We start from the raw sequence: 22,366 nt of genomic DNA, 5'->3' as shown, positions 1-22,366 counted from the left end.
GTGGAATATTATTAGAAACTTCAGGACTCATTTTGATACAGAAACCTATCCATAGTTCCCTGAATGATTCTTTTACCTTGATGTCTTAAAATCAATTGCAAAACACTTTTTGTCTCTAGAAACTTACTTTTTAAGAACTGTGGGAGATACGTTGTTGCACTCATCCCCTTAGAATTGCATTAATTAAAAAATATATTTATGGAACATGTTCACGTATTCTTGTGTTTCATTTTCCATGGCTTCCATTGTTTAAAGCCTTAAGCTTTAAACCTTCTAGGTATTTTGCTAGTTTCATTTCATGAACATAATACCTTAAAACCAGTTGATGGGACATCTGACTTCTGAGTAAATGAAGATATTTGCTGTCAGATTTTTTTTTTTAAGTTTTTGAATTTGCTTTAGAAATTAAACTATTTTTAATGATAAGGAATGTTTCATTTGCCAAGAGATTACTGTTAATTTAAAGTGAGAATTTCCCAACAGATACCTGTTGTTTTTATATGACAATTCATTTATTATTTTTTTTAATAGTGAAGGGTGATGAATGGAATATTTTGTAATCTGCTTTAATATAGATTTAATAATTTAAAACCCAGCAATTATTCAATTGAAGTGTCATAATAAATTATTGACAGCAGTAGAAAAACTCATTGTTTGTCCTGTATTTAACATGCTAAAATCTTTGCTTTATTTTTTCCATATTTGAATAAATTTCCTTACATTTAAGAAAGTGTATATCTATCCCTATGAATGTTTAATCACACGCTGCAAATTTAGCAGCTTGTTGGCAGAGAAAGCAGAGAAGATAGTAGACCTGAATACTTATTTAAGATTCTTAACAAGCCTTCTCTCCTGGCAGCTAAAACATTGATTTAATTTTTCTTCTTTAAGATATGCTACGAATTCCCACAGTCAGGCAGAAAGATCTCCAAAGGAGGGGAACTGTGGTGGTGTGAGTTTATTTTTCCAAGTGAAGGCATGTTTAAAGACATCAGTTTTCTAAAAATCTGCTCTGAAGCACCATGGGAGGATATTTGGTTACCTTGTGCAGAAGGAAGAAAGTTGCAGGGCCTGTTACATGCTGAAAGGAGAAATGGATCTCAGATGTGATGCAGCTCTCAGAGAGAAATGTCCTTGCCCACTCTGGTTTCCTGGGCAATCCAAAAAAGCTGTAGGGGTAGGAGTCAGTCAGGCTGTGAGGCCCACTGGTTCATCACACCACAGCACCAGTCTGCTCTGCTTTTTCAAGTTTATCAAATAAGTTATTGCTGCAGAGAAGCTGAGTCAGCATGGCCATAACTGCTCCCAAGGTGTGTATTGTTTCTGGGTGCTTTAAAAGGTTCATCCAAGCAATGAAAACAAGGCACATATGTATCAAGCACAGAATTAATGAATCTCTTTGGAAATTATGGTTTTAACTCCTTTGTCACAGGGTTTTACAATTACCCAGGCCGTTGTAAATTGTCTGTGGAGCTGCAGGTGAACTGTTGACAGCTGTTTTCAAGCCTTATGTAGATATATATGTATTTCCAGAAATGCTGCTATATCTGCACAACATTTTTGCTTTCCATCACACAGTTGGCTCAAATGCCTATAAAATTCCCACGGTTAAAGAACAAATATGCTATACATAGAACACACTAAACAGTAAAAACTGTTGATGCATGGAATGGAGTGATATTTTTTTTTATGTTACAAGAATATAATTTTCATTTTCTGTTTTACAGATACATGCCAACACCAAAAGATGCAGAAAAGTACCAGGCACTCAAGGGGTCTCCTTCAGAGCTGCACGTGGTTGATCAGTTTATGTTAGAGGTAAGAAGGCACAATGTTAAAACATACCACGTTATTTCTTACCTCTTCTGGATAAAACCACTACAAGAGTCTGTTGTTTGAAACTTAATTTTACAGTCTCAGCCAGAACCTGTATAAGAGGATTTATCTAATAAGGAGTTGGGGCAGGCAGATATTATGAAGAGAACTGTATGGATTCCTTTGTGTCTCCAAGTCACATGCCATCCCCTTCCTCCAAAGTAGGAGCTGACTTATGCTGAGGTAGCTTTCCAAAATCTATAAGCATACAATTGTATGCATTTAATTCTTCTTGTTCACAGAAATGAGTGTCATTGACTTTAATTGTGTCTGACCATACTAGTAGAAGTGTTATCTTGAATTCACATATGGAGATTGCACATTCAGGTATTTTTATATTTGCCATGGTTTGTCTACAGGCACAAGGCCTGCAATAAAATTAACAAATAAGCATAGAAATTAGGAAAACTATGGAGCAGCTGAATGACTCAATATGTTATGAAAGACAGATGTGCATGTTTTGATATAAACATGGGTTTTGATTCCTTTTATGCAGATGTGTAAAATCCCTCACTTAGGCCAGAGGTTGGATCTCCTCCTTACCATACGTGAGCTCCCTGTGAGCATGAGAGATTTAGAGCCTGTAAGTAACTCATTACTCCTTCTCAAAATCTAGATAGTAGAGGACCCAGTGGACTCAGGAAATTTTGTGGGTTTTTTTTTTTCTTTTCTTTTCTCTTATAGCAAAACTCCTCCCAGTCCATAATGTGAGCAATTCATAATAAATCTAATAATCCAGGCAGACTCTTGGATAAAAACCCAAGCATTTCATGTTTAAAAGTAAAAAGCAAAAAGGTTAAAAAAAAAAAAAAATCTCTTTCACCATTAAAATTCAATTCATTTTGTGGGGTGATTCTTTCCCCACAGGCTGAAAGAATCCATCTAAAATCATTAGATACTTAGAATAAGTTCATTTGACCAGCATCTCACAGACATTTGCTGTTTTCAGAAGACTGAAGGAGACTGTTGAACCTAAGGATTACAGCATTGAATTGAAATGTTGCAAAGCAGATTTCAGGTCCCTCTCTTCCTTTTTCAGAATGACTTAGGAGTAAGTGGGATGCAAATAAACATTGTTCCAGTCTCATAGACTGGACCTCCTGGTTCCAAACCACTGCCTTACCTGCCAGGGTTTTTACATGCTTTGATTCAAAGCAAATTATTTTGACACAATCTACTTATGTGAAAAGGTTTCAAAGGTTTTTCTGTCACTCTGCATGGGAATGAAAACACAATTTGAAAGTTCTGCAAGTCTGACCTGTTATCCTCTGTCTGGCTGTGATTAAAACCATAGTAACAGTGAACAAAACTCAGAAGAGGAACAGATGGAAAACACTGGGGAGAGGCACAGATTTGTGACCCTGGTACAATGCTTCACCTTTGCTGTTCTCTACTGAAACCAAATATTTGAATATTTGGAGGCTATTAATATATCCTGTTTGCTTTGAAGGATATTTAATGTTCACTGAAGAGCCGATTAGTTGTCTAAGTATTTTCTTACTTATGCATGCTACCACGTTTGTAAACCATATATTTTACACCTAAAATTCTATGGGACAATCTGAATATTGACTTTCAGCACCCTCAGGCCTCGTGATGTGCTATAATGCTTTAACAATGCCTTTCAGCTCTCCCACATGTTTAATCCTTTCCCTGTTCTTAAATTGGTGTGTTAGTCACTGATGAAGAGAGGTGTGGGGCTAAAAAATACACATTTCCTAATTTTAAACAAAACTACCTCTTGTGTCTATAGCCCTAGAAGGGAGGTGGCTTCCCTGGGAAAACAGAAATTGATACTGAGTTTGATTACAGGAAATTATTCTGCCTGTGGGGAAACTGTGCTAAGAATTTTGATAAGTCTTCAGCTGGTGTAAACAGAAGGGAGGGAGGTGAAGGATGGAGAGCCTTATACTGTGCTTCAGGCTATCTGCTTCCCCTGGTGCCTGACATTTGGTGCAATCTGGTGGATTCAAACAGCAAAATACTTTTTCTTCAGAAGCATTTTTAAGAGATGAGGTTGAAGTTTTGGCAGGGCTGGTTTGGCAGCCAGAAAGGACGTGACCTCCATCAGGGGCAGGGCAACTGTGCCAACACCAGCTTTATCTTGGTGGAAGAATTTTAGCTGGTCCTTCCTGAAAACCCCTGGCCTTTTTTCCTAGGGAAGTTGAACAGGAAGGTATCCATCAGCTAAAGTGTCACTTGCTTCAGGTGGGGACAATGAGGCTTTTGGCAAAGGGAAGGTACAGGCACCATTTACTTATTCACATTTTCCATTTGACCTGAAGGAAGGTTTCTGTGTTTCAGCTAATAAACCAGAAAATCCAAGCAAGTAAGCAGCTACAAGCTAGCCAGAAATTCGTTGCTGTCTTGGAGTACATTTTAGCCATTGGGAACCATTTAAATGAAAAGGCTGGAAAAGAGAAGGCTAAAGGATTTCGATTGTCATCTTTGACCAAAGTGAGTAAATATTTTTCTTGTCATTGAATTAGTCATACTGTAGGGTATGTTAGCCATTAATAGTAACTCAGTTTTGCCCTGAATGTGGGGAAAGGCAGTCATTTTTAATGAGCAGCTAACATTTTAACATCTGCTGTTGATTCCACTTGAAACAAGATCCTGTTTAAGATTGTATTCTTTAATGTATGTTATAACAAGATGCATTTCCCCACTTCAGAGAGCAGCACTGGCTAGGTGGGGGCATTATGGTGTTGAACACATTGTGCTCCTAGTGAGGTGGAACATCAAAATGCTGATTACACTGGAGTAATTGCTTAGTGCTTCGTTTTACTCCAATCCAAAGGCCTTTGGCAGCAAGTGGTACAATGCTGTTTTAAGGTAAAGTTTAAAAAGGAGAATGTAAATAAATTAATAAAATCAAAAGGAGTGAAATTTGCCTGCAACAGTTTTAACCCCCCCATCATTGCTCTGCTGGATGATTGTTGTGATCTTTACTCTTTCCTGGCAGAGATCTGCAGTGCAAGAAGCACCATCTAGATCTTGGTTCTCTAATTGTCTCTACACTGACCTACAGCTTGTGTGACATTAGGCTGAGTTTTTCCTAGTTCTAAGGAAAGTCCTTTTCATCAGTTTGCCATCAGAAAATGCTGCTGCTGAGCACAGGGTTTTTTGCCTCCTCCTCCACCTACAAGTGGCAAAGCATCATATTCTTATCCTGAAAAATAAGAAATAGATACAAATTTCCTAAGCTGCCTTGTACCTTAACACTATTGTTAAATTATGCCTGATCTGTAAATAGAAGGGAGAAGGATTTTGATTTTGGTTTTGGAGAGTATCTTTCTCATCTGGAGCCTTGAATGTATGAGTAATTTTAAATTCTAGTGACAATTGAGGCACAACCTGCATTTTATATATATATGTGTGTGTGTGTGTATATGTAATGGCTGTAATACCACATCTATCATAATGAAAATTGCCTGCAAACTCATTTTCTGCCACAGAGCATCTTCCCAGATTCAGTTAAGGAACTTTACTATCATCATGACCACTGCACACTGCTTTTAAGTGGAAAGGAATAGTGGCTGTGTTTGGAGCTGCAAACTCAGCTGTGATCAGGTAGGGTACCTTCAGTTAGGAAAGGCCTGTGTGAATAAGAAGACACAAAAGAACATGGGATGTCAATGGATATGAATGTGTAAAGCTGATCTTAACCAAAAATGTTTGTGAAATGGCAGATTGAAAAGGAGAAGTTTAATTGCATTGTGTTTTCTATTCTTGTCAAATTTACCTGGGAGCTATCAACATCCCTGCTGGTATTTTTTAAAGTGTGATAGCTCAGTCTGTCAGTTATTGCTCTATTCTCTTTGCAGTTACCTCTGTTGAGGGGTAAGGAGAGGACATTCACCTTGCTTCATGCCCTTGTGGAAAAGATCATCTTACATGAGCCTGATCTTGTCAAATTTTCGCAGGAGTTGACAGAATTTGAAGCTGTTCCTGTTGGTAAGAGGAGGGAGGGGGAAAAAATAAAATCAACAAAAAAATGAAGTCCTTCAACTTCTGTGGAAACTCCCTTCCTCGCAACATGAATAATACTTATTCACATGTCTTTCTCTCTCTCTTCCTTTCCAGCTTCCATGAAGGGCCTCAGTGCTGAAGTTGATGGTATGTAAATGTGCTTTCTAAATTCAGAGAGAGATTTTCATACATTGTGCAGTCATTTGGAACGGGTTCTTTTTGCACTTCTGTAGTCCGTAAAGGAGGTAAAGGTTCAAAACATTGAGGTAAAGTGTTGCTATGGTGATACTTAACCTGCTATGTTACTGTGAAGAATTAAAAAAAAATAAATGTTAAAGTGTGTCCAGGTGGTTTAGAAATATAAAAAATATACTGCCCGTGGTAAATGGAGTTTATCATAAACTACAAATGTTAAGTGATACAAGTGCTCCTTAAAAGTTAGGGCTGCAGCAGAGTTTCCAGGAGCAGGCAATGCAGCAGGAGAAAACTTCCTGGAGTTCAGTCCTGAAGTTCAGGAGCTTGTTTGATCCAAATGGATCTCCTTCTCTAGAGAGGACTCAGACACTAATGGAGTCAACAGGAGGGAACAGAATAGGGTTGTTCAAGGGATACATTCATGACTGACTGTTGAACAGTATCATGAGATGATCAGTGAATTCAATGGAGTTTTAGATTGAACCCTTTGAGAGCTGATAGAGAAGGTATATGAGTGGATGGAAATGACTTGTGTTAAAAATTTATGAAAATCTTTCTTTGGAAAATGTGGCATGGGTGTTGACTGTAACTAGAGACCAATATATCCTGTTTCAGCCTTTGATAACATACCTGAATGAGAGCTGCTCTCAGCTTTCAGTCTGAAAAGCCCTTGTGCCTATTCTGCTGGGCTTTGGGAGTCAGCCAGGCAGGTAGCTTGAGGCTACTTAAGTGTGGGTCTTATTCTGTTCCAAGAAATTATGATTAACTTTTTAGTAGACATGAGTAACTAAAAATAACACTACTTACTTTCAGCCACTTGTGTTCTTTGGGGACAGAGTTGGTAGCAGTTCAAAATCACTAAATGTTTTAGACAGTTTTGAAAAGTCATGGGCAAAGTGGTACAGTGGACATGGTACCAGAAACTGTTGGGAGCTGTTGAAGGAGGTGAATCATGGGAACTGGAGGAGGTTGACTGGCCTTTTCCCTCCATGGATTCCTGGTGGTCCCAGCATAGTCGCTCTCGTCATCTGAGTCCCATTCTCCAGGGCAAAGAGGGAAAGACACGGACCAAATGCCACTGAACCAGCCTTTTTCACCATGTAGTTCAAGGCACATCGTGGGTCTCATCTGCTGCATGTATGGCATGAACACAAGGGGAAGAAGATGCTAGACTGCAGCCTGGGTCAGTTCAGGACTGAGCCCCTGGAGCCAAAAGGATCCTCTTCTCTCCTCATTGCATCCCGTGGGAGCTCCCATGGCAGCAGTCTGATCTAGTGCTCAGTGCCAGCTGGCAAGATCTCTTACTGTTACATAGAGTAGAATGTTTGTTCTTCTATCTTTAAAGGAACCCTGAAACTCCTACACAAAAACATAGGTTTGAAGAATGTTACTTTATTGCTAATCCCAATGCTCAAAGCTGGGAAAGGTCAAATTTATGGCTGCTGCTTAATCAGACTATTGTCCTCTTCATTATTCTGTGGGTGCTGTGATCACACAGTATTTTTTCCACAAGACTCGTGTCTCTTTCAGGATTTCTATTTCAAAACAGAAAGTTAATATTCCTAGATGAATGTAGTATAGACCCATATTTCCCTACATTTTCCATGTGTGCTAAATTAGACATTTGCAGTCATTGGGACACAACTGCACAGTAGTGACATTTCTCATTTCCTCTCTCTTTTTGTTAGTTTTAAAAAAAGAATTGGAAAATGTTATTCAGTGCAGACGGCTCATTAAACCCAAGACAATCAAAGCAACACCCCAGGAGTCACAGTTCTGCAAGGAACTAAAGGTAACATCATCACAACCTTATTGTGAGATGGAGGTAAAAGATGAGTATCTGCTTAGTTTATGCTGAGTCCTGCCCTGACAAGGTGGTCAGAAGTATTTGAGGGAAAGTGGCCTTTGATTCTGCTCTGATATTGTCTCATACTATAAACTGCAGCATGGGAAGGGCTTCCCAGAGTTTCTGGATCTCCTGCTTCTGCTTCACAGGCAAATGGGCTGGAGTGGATGAGGAACAGGTAGCCCCAGGGTTGCACAGGATAAGCACTTCAGAATAACAGATATTTTAGGAGAAGATCTTTAAGAGCATTGAGTCCAACTGTAAACCTAACGTTGCCAGGTCCACCACCAGACCATGTCCCTGAGCACCACATCTACATGTCTTTTAAATACCTCCAGGGTTGGTGACTCAACCACTTCTTGGGCAGCCTGTTCTAATGCTTCAAGCCTTTCCCTGAAGAAATTTATCCTAATATCCAATATTAACCTCTCCTGGCTCAACCTGCAGGCTTTTTCTCTCATCCTATCACTTGTTACTCGGGAGAAGAGACCACCCAAGAAATATCATCCAAGGGCACACCTAAATTGTGAGTATAGGTTGATCTAAGATGATTCTGCCCATGCTAGTGGCAGAACAAGATGGGTTGGAGGACACAATGGAGAGGCAGCTGAGCAGGCTGTAGTGAGCCCAGTTCAGGGCAGGAGTCAGCAGAGCCAAACACAAGGCCCTGTTCCTGCCTCCTTAGGAACTTGTAGCTGGGAGTGTTTGCTTCACATGCAAAAAGGCCAGGCTGCCAAATGTGGGTGCAAATTTGGACCTTAAAATGCTCATCTAGTTCTGTCAATTTTAACAGATTTAGGTGGCATCCTTGGATGATACAGTACAAAATTCTCAAACATTGATTGTTTTCTTTTGGTCTTTCACTTAATATTTGCCAGGGAACATGTGCACTTGATGTGTGCTTCTCTTTTGTGAAATGTGACATTTTCGTGACATTAAAATTCTGACTTGAATGATCTTGTTTTCACTGCTGTTCAATTCCTGCTTTAATACTATGTTCCTATACCAAATTAAGAAGTTTTATTTTATTACAGGATTTAATTCAGAAATATGAAGGGGATCTATCCCAGCTGTCAAAAAGATGTGATGAAATGAAGAAGCTTTATAGCAACATACTGGTATGTATCCTATTAAAATGCAATGAAACTAAATACATTTCTTTAAAAAGAAAAAAAAAAAAGGAAGAAAGAAGTGCAAGAAGTTCCCATATTTCCAGGTGCTTTATAGTTATGCTGTCCACAGAAACTGGGGGAAAAAAAATCAGGCTTAACAATGCTGGAATGTTTTGAATGAAGATCTGGCTTTTATTTTTCTTGAGATGTTACAGCCCACTTTTTTAAAGGGTCTGTGGTCCAAATATCAAAAGAAAAGTAGGTGTTCAGCAACCTTAGAAATTCAATGAGTTTAACTGTTACAGAAAATCACATATTTTCTGGTTCCTTCATGTCTTTGGCTGGTAGGCAGCTGCAAAATCTTCTGTTACTTGGGCTGAGGGTTGGTTTTTTTTTTTTTTTCTAGTGAGAAGCTTATAGTCCAGGGCATTGATTTAGCTACTGCTATTTTGAGTGAGGGGGAGACTAAGACAGAGATGTTAGTAGTAGCACAGATCTAAAAATGAGCAGAGCAGAAAGGAGGCTCCATGGGCAGAAGATTTCTGATAAAGGAACAGTCTGTTCTTGTTTATTCTTGTTCTATTCAGCCGTGCCTGCACCAGAGAAGCATCTAACTTTCTCAATCATTTATTCCTCTGAACAGGAGCAACTCATCCATGTCCAATACACTAGAAAATGTTATCTGGGTCAACAGGTCACACCGGAAGGAACAATAAAAGCTCCAAGCTGCTATTTTTATCATTGCATGTAGATTCCTGGTTAAGTACCATGTTCTTGGAGTGCGGTAGGAATTCAGGAGGTCTCTGCTATGGTAACAGCATTGCCTGGCAGAATAGTCACAGTAGGATGTTTTAAGGAAAGAGACAGATTCACTAAAATACAGTGCTGATCTCAAACTGGAACAACTTCCTGGTCCTGGGATTAGGACACAGGTTTAAGTGGTGAGGTTGGTTATTTTGGGGTTTTCTTTTCCTTTTTGATAGAGGGGAAGTAGATAAGTTTTGTGATGGGCACAGAAGATGCAGCCAAGAAGACCTTTGGGGACCTGTCTGAATGATGTAAGCAAGATGTTTGACTAAGGATAATTAAGTAGTAATGTTTTACTAAAGGTACTATTCTTAGAAGGTGTAAGGGTTTCTTTCTGTCTCTTGCAGTCTTTCATAGCTGGGAAAAATGTTTTGGTGTTGGGTAGCAAGCCAGCTTTGTATGGTAGCAAAGGAACTGGACAAAGAACTCAGTCCCAAACCTACAAAAAAGTTGAAGGACTGAGATAAAGCAAGAAGAAGAAAAAAAAAAAGGTGGAAAAATAGTGTTAAGGAGAGATTTAACAGTTGGGTTACATGAGTGGAAGTGGTTAAAAAGTATTTATCAAATTCCAGATGTGGGGAGGCTTTTGCTGGAAAACCATTGGGGACACTTCTTGTGTGGGGTATGGAAGAATTAGACCCATTTTATCTGAAAGTCACCTTCAGGGCGAGTGTTGTGTGGCCAGTCAGGTCAGGATTTCATTTGCTGTGTAGCTGAAGGTTTCCTCAAGTTTTAACCCAGCTGCTTTTTGTGCCCACCCTGTATTCTCTAAAGTTGGGCAACTGATATATTTCTCTCACTTAGAGTGGGTGTTTTTTTTCTGAACAATGTTATTGCTAGGCAGATTTTTTTTGCATATTTATAAAGCAGCAAAAACGTAAAGCAAATATAAAATAGGGTGGGTGATCAAAAGACCAGGCTACCATCTCAACCAGGCTGTCAGCAGTAGGAAGGAAATGTCCAGCCTACCTGGGGGAATACCTGATCTGGAAAAGTATTGTAGGTAGCCATGGAAATCATGTTGCACATGAAACAAAAATCCACAGGCCTACCCTGATGGTTTTATATTCTGCTTATGAAACCAATACTGACCTTGGCACGAGACACTCCTGTGGCATGGACAATAAATTGGGGATAGCTGCCTGTGGTATAGCTGTGGGCTATCAGCTCCTCACAGATGGTCATTACCTCCAGGAAACTCCCTCTCACTGCTGTGTAACTGATAGTGCACCATGGGTGAGTGGCCAGGTGTGCCAAAGATCAAGGGCTTGGCTCACTCAGGAGGTGCAATTAGGAACAGGCAAAACTGTTAATCAGGTGACACTGGTTGATATTCAAGTTTTTGTGACTGCATCATACCATGCCCACCGTGGCATATAAACCATTTCCCTAATGGATGCATTTTCTTTTATGGATGAGTTCATCTCACAAACTGCAGAGCCAGGAAGGTTCCTGATTTAGTGATTTTTTTCTCCTCTTCAGCTGGAGATCTATAGTCCAGCCAGAGAGAAGAGGTTATACAGAAATGCAGGTTACTGAGGTAATGCAATGACAACTCCTGGGGCCACTTTTGCTTTGATGTTTTAAATCTCAACTTGCTGGAGATTTTAGCTGGCTGTAAGTTTTCTCAATATGTTTATTAACGAAGGTATTTAACTTTTCATTGCTCTTTTGATTTCACTAAGATCCTGGACATGGTTTAGATTACTGGGATATGCTAATGTTCCATATTCTTCTCTTTCAAATTTACAGGTAAAATTTGGGGAGCCACAAGACCTAGACTCTCAGGAACTGTTTGGATGGATCTCTTCATTCATTAGTGAGTTCAGGAAGGCCTGTGCTGAAGTCTTGTCATAAGGACAACACAAATCTTACAGAGAGGTGAGGGAGAGAGAAGTGCAGGAAACAATGTTTAAGTTAATTGGTTTGAAAGTTTCTCTACTAATAAGTAGCACATAGACTGTGTATAGTCTGTGCAGCAGTATACCTTGATTTTAAGGGCTATTCAATTTATAATGTGTAACTGTTAAGTGGTATTTGACCTTGTAGGAGCATAGATCACTTATGAACCTCTCCCTCATTTTTACTGATGTATGTGCTTTTGTACTGTATATTTAGAAACACTTTTGACATTTTATCCTTTCTCTTTTTTGGTCTTTTCCTTTGATACCCAGGCTTTTGACTGAGTTGTAATTATTACTTTTAATAAGTTTCTGTATGGTGAACTGATTTTAGTTGGTTTTGCTGTAGTTTTCTAAACAATGCTTTACAAGTTTTATAATGAAATGGGAAACTGTTACCCACAGATGAGAATATTTAGCAAAGATTCTTGCCTTTCTGCTATTAAAGCATTGCAGCCTTAGTATGTAATGGTGAAAGTGTCTGGTTGGATGGCTTGGGTTTTGTCCCTCAAAGCAGTACAATAAAATAGTGCTTTTTATGGCTAATGTGGTGTGTTCAGGTAAAATGCTATAAATCTGTATGTGAGACTTGCATTGGGAGGAAGAGAAAATATCAGAGAAGCAAAACAAAAATGTATCATGAGGCATCTAAGTAATGGATACTAGAGGTAATTATCCCTGGCTTTCAAAAGAGAAAATACTTCTGTTGCATTTGTTGGCTTTTACATATTTTTAATTAGAATAATTATCTGGAGCTCAAATATATGAGAAGAAAAGGAGGCCTACAAATGCAAAGACAAAATAGATGCATTTAACACTGAAAGCAGAAAATAGTTCTAAAAGCCCATTGATAAAATGTGGCATTTTCTCTTCTACGTTTGCAAACACTGTTCTTTGACAAAATGTGTTTTACCTGATTTATTGTAGGTCTGACTGGCCAGGTCTCACAGTGTTTGGGCTTTGATGGAAATGCTGAATATTCTCCCAGACTTCAGTGCTAAGAGGAGTTAGGTCTGATCATCTGAAAGGTTTAGATGCACTAACACCTAGAAATTACATGATCACAACCCTTTCTCAGCTGGCATATAACATTTCTCTATATCCAGCATTTCATTTGCAGTTCTAGCAAACCTGGCACCAGCTGAGAATGCCAGTGGGTCCCACTGCTTAACTGCTCTGCCTTAAATCCACCCCTCATCTTACAGGATGTCTGAAAAGGTCTTTGAGGAAGAGGCTAAACAGACTGTATTTAGTATGCTTAATGTCATCTTCCAGGCACCTGCCTATCTATAGAAACTGTCTTGTGTGAGGCAGAGGATGCCTGAGCTAGAACTCTGCTTTGCAGCAGCAGCAAAGTGCCCAGTGGGTCCCCTCAGCTTTATACTGCCAGTGTCACTCCCACCCATAACTCTTCAAGTTGGCTGCACTGCTGAAGTGCATCATTTTGGCTTCTCAACAGTCTTACCAGGACTGTTCTTCCAGTCAAGACCGTGCACTCATGTTTCTCAGAGCCAAAAGGAATTAAAAAATTAAGTAAAAGATCAAATTTAGAACCCCAGATGCTTATTTGACAGAAAATTACAGAAAATAAAGGGATTTAATTTTATGGAAAACATATTGGCTGTATTTGCCTCAAGTTAGCATCAAAGCAGTGACATCTGGTTGGCACCAAAGTCAGTGGCATCTCTGTGTGTAGCAGCAGCTACAGTTCACGTCACTCATTTCTGATGAAAACAGGAAAACTATATTCCTTTTTAATTTCTTGCACCTCTATAGCACAGTGCCCTACACTGTGCAGGTACGTGCTCTTAAACAACACTTGCAGTTTTTGATGTGTCTTTACTGCTCCAAAACCTGAACCATCTTCATTGATATGTGAATCATGTAAGATAATCCTGAATGTAAGTACCATTTCCATGGTATCAAGATCCCTGCATCCCTGAACAGCATTCGTGATAGTCATGATAAGTTTAGTGTTTTTCTACCATTACCTTGATTCAGGAGTTCTGGGAAGTCTCTTCTAACTAAATAGTTTTTTCTCCTCCCCCTCCCTTCCCTGTGACTCACTCTTCTCTTAGTCTTTTTTATCTATTATTATATCTAACAGCTTGTGCTTGTTTTATAGCTCAGCTGGTGTGGCCTTCTCCAATTAAAAGATATATTCTACACAGTAGTCGATACCTGTGTCTTTGTGTGAATATCCTGGAGCATTAATTTAAAGAATTAATGTCCAAATACCTTCTTGGCAAGAAGTTCAAGCCCCTTCAGAGAGCACAAAGGTTTCCTATGGAGTGGAAGCTTACTGAGGAGATATGTTTCAATTTTCTCAAACAAGCTATTTCTTCAGTGCCTGTGAGTTTCAGAGACCTCCTGATTAATATATAAAAATAAACAAATAGACCTTGTTCCCTTCCTCCTTCTTTTTCCCAGGTGTTATTTTGCATAAGTCTGGGTTTTTCAAGTCTCTGAATCAACTCCATTACTAAGTTTTAGTGCTATAAAGAATAGTTGTTATGCCTCAGTGTTTCTTTGGAATGATACAAACCAGCTCTGAGTCGCTGTGTGCACAATATCTGTGGAATCTTTCCTTAGCATCTGACAGTTTTATCCTGCAAACCTGTAGTCAGAAAAGTCAAAGCATTAGGTGAACCTTCTGTTTGTGGAAACCAACACAACCAGGAGCACTCCGAGAAGGAGCAACCTGCAAGAACTTAGGATTTTTACTTCTGGGTTGTAGGCTTCTTAACAAAAACCACAAAGTTGAGATATGGCTCCTTATGATGACATTCTGTAAGTATTTCAGGTCTGTAAAATTAGTCTCAGTAGTCACTTGTCTGAAGTAAGGCTGTGGGTGAAATGCTGTAAGGATTTTTCTTCCATGACAGCTGAGCTGTGTAAGAACTGCTTGCTCCAGAAAGAAAGAGATTTTGAGAGCTTGTTTCCTGAAAATGCACATTTGGGGTGGTATGTGCAGTGCTTCAGCTAGAACAGGGAAGAGAATTTCTGGCTCAGTAGTTGTCTCCAGCAAAAAATGTGAATGAGAGAAGCCTCACACTCTGGGTTTGAAGCTCCTGGAAAAAATCCCTGACTTCATCTGCCTGCCCAGTGTGTCTCTATATTCAAATCTGCCTTGAATAGTGCAAGAAATGGAGCTCATACAGGCACGGGGCACTGGATTGACTTGAGCTCCTGGAGGGGCCAGTGTTACACCTGTACCAGCACTCACAAGGATTTTCCAAGAATTCACAGTTTGAAATGCAAATATTTTCCTCCAGAGGCAGAGATTTCCCAGAGTTTCCTCAAACCAAAAATGTAAAGGGCTGAAGATTATCCAACACTAGACTCAGTGGAAAAACAAAATTACCTTCCATGAGGGGACAGTTACATCCTAGGACAGTGTCTGAACTTTGCTTTCCAGGTTTCCTTTTTCTTTTTTCCTTTCCCATTTGAACAGGCAGACCAGGTGACAGGCAGGCTGTGCCTGCTAATTTGTAGAGATTGCAGCAGGGCTGGGTGGATGTGCTGTGCACAATTCCAGGGACTGAGATTTGGAAAACAGTTGTGATCCATTTCAATCTCTCCCACCTCTTGCAGCAGTGAAGAAATAGTCAAGTGTAAGTGAGCTGTGCATAGAATATGACCGACTTGAGCTTGGAACAGTCAGTTGGAAGGAGGAAACTAATGCTACACAGGTTAAGCTACACATAATTTATCTCTAAATGTGTTGGTAACTTATAGCTGAAAATTATTAAACCAACTACTGAAGACAGAGATAAATTGAAACAAAACCAAACCAAGCCACCTTTCTTTTAAAATTGCCTATTAAGCTTTGTTTCCAGAGCACTTTAGGTAATAGTACAAACACAAGAGAAAGTGAAATTTGCTCCTGAATTCTCAAGCAAACCAAGAGATACGGGTACAGTAAAAGACTCACTATTCAAGCTGCCTGGATAACTGGGTAAGTTACATAGTCTTGTTTCCTTTCTCTGATTGAAAGATTTTTAAACTAATTTTCTAACCTTCTAATAATTGTGAACTGCAAATATTAGAACTGAATAGACACTTGATGTTCAGTATTTTGCAGATTTAAGTTGCATAAGCTGCATGCACTCCCTAAGTTAGCCCCACAATTTGTAGAAGAAAATGTACTTTGAGATGATAATATTTGCTATCCAAATGATCTCTTAATCAAAATATGAAGTTGAGAAAATTACACATTCGTTTTAAAAGATGTGGTTTTGGGAAAAGAGCAGAAACAAGGTTTTAAGATACTGTGTTCTGCCTCTGAAAGACTCAAGTAAAATTTAGACACTTTGAGGTATTTTTCCACATTTGCAGTCACACATAATTCGTGGAAAGGTCAAATTTTTAGAGGAAATTTCTAGAAGGACTAGGGTCAGTTTTTCTCCTCTTCCTCAAGCCCTGCTGATCCCTAGCAAAACAAATGAAAAATTAAAAGAAAATGGAAGGAAACCAGAAATGTTGAAACTACCACAACAAAACAAATGTCAAGATTTTTATTTGGAAGTTTATTCTTCAGAAATCAGCTGCCTTTTAATCATGAAAAGTCTGTAGACAACACAAGCCTCTCTGGTTTTCTCAAAGAAAGGATTCATTTAACCCAGGACCATTTATCTCTTGGAAGTGGAAAATACACTTTTTGGGGTTGATCCCCAAACAGTTTTTTTCTTTTAAACCTTTTATTTAGTGAATTAATTTTAAAGAAAGTATTTATTTACTTAGCTTTGCTCCTTTAGGCTTCTCCAAATGGAGCTTCCCTGTGGTTGTTGCACTACTGTGCCACCCCAACCTCCCTCAACACCAGTCCTAGCAAGCAGCTTGGCTGCTGTGGAAAGGTCAGAAGACCTGTTGGAGGAGCAGAGAATAGTTGTTGGAAGCCATTGTTTGGGGAGAAGTAAAATAAAAAAGCCATGACCTGTTTCTGTTCCATGTGCCAAGGTGTTTCTAGAGATTTGGAGGGCTGTGCCCAGCTTCCGAGATTTGGTCTCATGATATTTATTCTAAACTAAAAGGAGAGAAAAGCTACTTGAAGGTCCCATACTGTGAATTGTGTTTGTTTTCCAATGGTGTGGAAATGGAGCAGGACCACCTGATACGACCGATGCTGCAAGGAGGCTGGAACCTGGTCTGGGTGGCAAACAGATGCAATGGAAGTTGGTAAGTTAAAAAAACGAAGCTTACAATATATAAACCCCCCAGTCTTTTTCTTCCATTAAACTTGGCACGTCTCAGTAGATGGCACTAAAAATCCTGATGTGAAGCCATTCCCTGTGGCTTCCTCTCTGAACATCATCACAAGTCTTCCAGTTAATCCACTCCCTTTAAATATCAAACAAGCAATACAATCAATGGACAGTCCCTTAATTCACTATCTTAGACACTTAAAAAAATGCAAATTATTCCCTTGGCAACACTATTTTTAGTTTTTCACTGGCCCTTGCTATGAAAACCACTCAGTGAGAAATTTATCTGGGACAGATTCTCCAGGGGAGAGGTGATCTGGGTACTGCCATTGATGTCAAAGGAGATGCACTAAATTACACCACTGCAGGATCTAATTTTTCTGTGGTTTCCTTGACACCAAATTAGCCACCTATATCCACAGAATGTATTCAACAGTTGAAGCTAAATTGACTGCCAGCAGATTGCTGCAGCTTTTGCAAACTCCACCCTGAGTTTCCTGCAACCATCTTGCTCAGTGAACAGACTCTGAAGCTCAGAGCAAGTAAAAAAAACCTCAACATGTTCCTACCCCTTCCCACCTGATAAAAGGGAAAGATTTTCCTGCTAGGCTATTTTTCTGGTTTTCTGAGTGTATCTTCTGACTTTATTCCATTTGGACAAAATTCACACTTCTTAGATTTTCTAGTTGTGTTTTAATGTGATAAGACTGTTGAGTTGTTCAGAGCAGGGCTTAGCAAAATTATTTATTTCATAAAATTGCATAAATAGATCAGGTAAATTAGTTGAAAACATAAATTTATGGATAGCCCAGCCAAAGTTAATGATGAAATTTACTGGCCCTTGCTGATGTTGTAAACAGTTGACTCCATCCTCGAATCTATGAAGGAGTAAAAAGACCCACAGGGTCAAATTTTACTCTCAGTTTTCCACTGATGTAAATCCAGATTGAGTCTATTGGACTCAGTGTAACAGTATAACTGTGGGATATTTCCAGCCATCCATCAAAGAGTAGCTGCAGAAAGATGCTGCTGGAAGGAGCCACAGACTCTGGCCACGAGCATTTCAAACCCTGATTTGCACTTTGTGCTTGGGCCTGAAGTGTGCTCAGGTTTGCAGTATTGGCCAAGCAGAAGGTTGGCTGCATAAGAAATGCTGAATAGAGACCTCAAATGCCAACACTGTCAGCATAGCTGGGACAGTTTTACCTTTGCACATATGCAGATAAACTGCTGATTTCATTTTCTTAATCACCTCTAAAATTCTCACGGAATTTTAAAATCCTGTTTTCCGCGATGGCCATCAGAACATAAATTTACTCTCACAGAATGCCAGGGAAATGAAAGAGGCCTGAGAAGCAGAAGTAGACAGTTGTTTTTCATGGATTTATCTGTCCTACTGCTGCAGAAGTTAAAAAAACCCAACACAACAACTTGAAGATGGAGTGAAATGAAGAGAAGTACATTCAAAATAGATAAACATACAGAAAAAAGTTCAAGCCAAGCAAGGTGCAGAGATGAAGCACACATAAATATCTATGAAACAGATCAAAACAAAGCCAAGAAAATGTACTCTCAATTCTGCATCTGTCTAAAACTTTTGTTCATTTTAGTAGTTTCAGCCATATACAAACATATGAATGAAGTTTTTCTTATATTCCTATAGGTTTTCTTTATATTTTAAGCAAACATAAAGCAAAATTTACTTATAAAACATTGATGAAATCTTCTTAAGAACCATTAAGTTCATTAGCCAGGTGATTTCGTTTTGGATTCAGCCAACAAACTGTGTAACTAGCAGAGAGCCACAGGGCCAGCTGTCTAAAAGACAAGTTAGTCTGTACAGGAGCCAACAGCCAGATGGAGACGACAACCAACTGAGGAACTACAATATTTAACCCAAAAGAATGTCACAAGACAGTAGAAAGTCTGGCTACTGAGCTCCACAAACACAGGTATGAGTCGACATCATTATTCTGCCTTTGGATCCAGCCTCCCTGCCCCTCTCACCCCCCAGTTCACCTCCCACATCCTCGTTAGGGTAACTTCAGCAAAAAAGCCAAGAGACCAGGACCAGAGCTGAGGGTTTAACCCTTGGAGGAGGCTGTTGGGTGCCCAACCAGCTCAGAATAAAACCGTGTTATACATTCCACAAACAGAAAGCTCAGCTTGACAGAAGGGAAATATAATGAGGATAAAAAAAAAAGAAAAGGAGAGGAAGGAGGGCTCCTGTTACCGAGGGGTTAGGAGAATTCATGAGGCCTCTAGGCACAGGCATAGAGCTCAAAAGCTAGAGAGGAAGTCTGAGGCAGATTATTTCTTCCTTTTGTAAGGCAAACGACTCATTATACAAAGCAAGATGTTTTTTTTTTCCAAAGAGATTTGAAAGGTACCATGCAATATTGATACAGAAATGGTATTTAATGCAGGTTTACAAGCCAAGAGGTAAAAGAAAATGTAAATGTAAACATGGTGTTTTCTTCTTGTTCTCCCTGTGGCTCTTCCTTTTGTCAGAAAGATGCCAAACATGCCTGCCTCAGTGCAGACAGTTCCCTGGGAAAGGGCACAATACTTCCAACTTGAGACAGATTTAGGCTTCCACAGTGTGTCCAGAAAGGGAAAGAAACCGCAAGCTTAATCTCACCGAGTTTCCATTCATAAGCATTGTTGCTATTTGTTTTATTCATTTTTTCCTTCAAAGGAAGAAAAAAAACCCATCCTGGTTAGAGGGAGCTGGATCAATACTAAGAAATTCTTTGTCAGATAAAATAAGAGTGATCATTAACCTTGCTGTTTATAATTAAACACAAACTTCCCTTTTAAACTTGTCTTTCTCACAGCATCCCCAGCAAACTTCCTTCATTTTGTTCAGCAATTGCAACCCAGCCCAACTGCTCAAACAAACATTGTTATTAACTTTAAATTCTCTTCCCACTGCCTGCATGGGGTAAGAAGGAGGATGCATTTCAGTATATGGTTAAGGTATTTTTGTGATAGGCACTCTTTAGCCTGTTTACTTTGGCATGGATTTAAGGCTGGATAATGTGTATTATTTATAGATCTGATCTCTCTGATGTGAACAAAGTTCATGGCTGCTCCAGCAGCTCCACACTGGTCGATGTGTGGACTCCCCGTGGCCCTGCCTTTTTCATGCAGCTGGCTGCAGCATCAGCTGTAACAGCCCTGTTATCTGCTTGAAAATCATGGGTAGCAGGCTCTGGTCCCCATTTAAGGTTTTGACCCATCCCCTCTGAGACTTTATTTCAGCTGCCACCATTAATGTGAATTGTGATTTGGTGCCATGTCTGAGAAGTCCAAACTGACGTTACCTCCAGCACAACCAAGTGTGATGCTCTACTTGTGAATGTCTGAGCATGCTAATTTTATTGTAGGTTATTTTAATTTTATTTCCAGGAATAATTCAATTTTTATTTCCAGTTCAGCTCTTTCCCCCAAAAAATGCACTTTCCCTGACAGTCTCTATTTTGCTTTCCTTTTCCCAGAGCGGAGGAAGGGATTATACAATTCTTAATCTCTGACAGATGATTTATCTTCCAAAATTGTCAGCAGTTTCAAATTTCAATGTAAATTTATGTACGTATTATAAACTTATTTGTAATTATTTGTGTAGAGTTAAAAAGCTAGTCAGCAGCATGAGGTACAGAATAATTTTTAAGCACAAGATGTTGAAATTGTGTGGAATTATTTATGCTTTTGTGTTTATTTACAAAATATTGTGGCACAAAATCTTTTCCTGTTTTCACACAGCTCTGTTTTGCAAGAGTCCTCCAGACAGGTGTTAGTATGCGTGGGCATAAATCTTTTCATCTGCAGATCCAATTTCTACAAAAGGGACCAAGTTGTGCTGCAAGTATTCCCTGTATTTCGTGTTTCCTTTCCTTGTTTACAGCAGGTGGTACTTCTCTGCTGGACTCTTCTATCCATCTTTGTTGGTGCCACTGAATGAGAGGATATTGATTCATTCCTAGAAAACAGTGACATTTCTTTTTATGTCTTATCTGACCAATGGGATTCCTTAAAATTTGAGCCTGGCTTTTAGGGATTACAGCATTTGTTACTAGCTAAGAGGATTTTTAGCTGCTTTATGGCTTGTTGAAGACTTTGCTGAGTTTTGCAGACTTAATGCTTCACCTTCAGTTCTCCACATCAACTGAAAAACAGTCCCAGCTCACATTAGCCTGGAGAAAGCCTTGCTGTTTAGTAGACAGTGGGGTTCAGGTGCTTTTTACTGCTCCTCTTAGATTCCCACTGCTACTTTAATGTCTTTTGTCTGTTAGCATCCAGATTTATGGTCTGCATTTGTTAGTGTGTGGAGCTGAGGTGCCATGTGAGCTGCCTGCATCCCGAGCCTCTTCTGAGCATGGGAGGAAGCAAGGTTTGCAGTCACAGCTCCAAAACAGATCAGCACCTTTCCTAGCTTGGTTTGAAAGGTAGAAAAGCTGCACAGAGGTAGAGGTGGCTCTGGACAAGAGGTGAATGAAGGCTGGTGGTTAATGTTTGAAATGGAACATTTTTGTTGCAAAGCAGTGATAGGCACAAAACAGTTACATTGAAAGCTATCTATCTAGAAATCATATGCTCCATTTCTTAGACTATTGGCACTTGTTTTGGTTGGAAATGTTTCCCCAGTTCTGCTTCTGTGAGCACTGTATCACTTCTACCAGTCCCTGAAGAGGGCTGAGGTTTCACCACGAGACTATTTCAATGGGACCGGGTGCTGCAGGAAGATCTTCTCTGGAAGTGCCATCAGCAGCACCAAGGCAGTCATGTTTCTAATGGTCTTGAAACCCCTGGGAGCATGAAGCTAAGGTACCTGCTCAGTCTTCCAATCCTTTCAGAACGCACCAGAAAAAGGAATTAGTACCGGGCAGAGGTGTCTAATCACCACGCTACCAGAAGCTGCCATTTGGCAGCACCATGAGGTGGTACCTGGCAACATCACTCCTCCAAGGGCAGTCAGGAAAGACCTGCTGGTGATGCCGGTGCCTGCCTGGCTGCCAGGGCTGCCTCCCCGCCGGCTGTGCCGCGGGAGCACTGGCAGCCAGCACAGGGCAGCGTGTGGTGCCCGAGCACACGCAGCCGGGGCTGTGCCCTGGGAGGCTCCTCCAGGTGTCGGTGCTGCCTTTCCCCCGGGCTGCAGCTCTTTCCCCCTCCTTTTGGAAACGGGGGACGTCGCACAGTTGCGTTGCTTTGCCTTTGCCTTTGTAGCTGCTTAAGAAGTTGCCTGGGAAGAAAACCATGTGAGTCTGTGCAGGGGACAATTCCAAGAGGAGTGTCTCTAGGAATGAAGTGTTGCATCTGCCCAGCTAGGTGAGAGCTGGGCAGGGTTGTTATGACATAACTCTTTGGAGGGGTTGGAGGGGAGAGAGGGAGAAAGAGAGAGAGAGAGAGAGAGACAGAGAGAGAGAGAGCGAGCGAGCGAGCAGCACCCTGTCA

General features: G+C 40.0%; 1 protein-coding gene and 1 long non-coding RNA gene across 3 annotated transcripts in view; one reads left to right on the top strand and one right to left on the bottom strand.

Moving 5' to 3' along the window:
- LOC127391064 (formin-H-like) overlaps positions 1-12,254 on the top strand; it is a 78,379-nt gene extending 66,125 nt beyond the window's left edge. For both annotated transcript variants that reach the window (XM_051633338.1, XM_051633339.1), the window contains 8 exons: positions 1,728-1,818; positions 2,372-2,458; positions 4,180-4,332; positions 5,703-5,832; positions 5,962-5,994; positions 7,731-7,834; positions 8,923-9,006; positions 11,560-12,254. In XM_051633338.1, the coding sequence (XP_051489298.1) occupies positions 1,728-1,818; positions 2,372-2,458; positions 4,180-4,332; positions 5,703-5,832; positions 5,962-5,994; positions 7,731-7,834; positions 8,923-9,006; positions 11,560-11,664 (787 nt within the window). In that variant the 3' untranslated portion in view covers positions 11,665-12,254. The remainder of the gene's footprint in view (positions 1-1,727; positions 1,819-2,371; positions 2,459-4,179; positions 4,333-5,702; positions 5,833-5,961; positions 5,995-7,730; positions 7,835-8,922; positions 9,007-11,559) is intronic.
- A 7,317-nt stretch (positions 12,255-19,571) lies between these two features.
- LOC127390966 (uncharacterized) lies at positions 19,572-22,303 on the bottom strand. The gene is made up of 2 exons (XR_007890977.1): positions 21,860-22,303; positions 19,572-21,761 (listed from the first exon to the last, which is right to left on the bottom strand). It is a non-coding gene; the product is annotated as an uncharacterized LOC127390966 (long non-coding RNA).
- Positions 22,304-22,366: the final 63 nt, after the last annotated feature.

Source organism: Apus apus, chromosome 15 (genome assembly GCF_020740795.1).
Source record: "Apus apus isolate bApuApu2 chromosome 15, bApuApu2.pri.cur, whole genome shotgun sequence".
Classification (NCBI taxonomy): domain Eukaryota; kingdom Metazoa; phylum Chordata; class Aves; order Apodiformes; family Apodidae; genus Apus; species Apus apus.
Note: the sequence above shows the minus strand (reverse complement) of the source record. Positions and strands in the feature narration are given on the sequence as shown.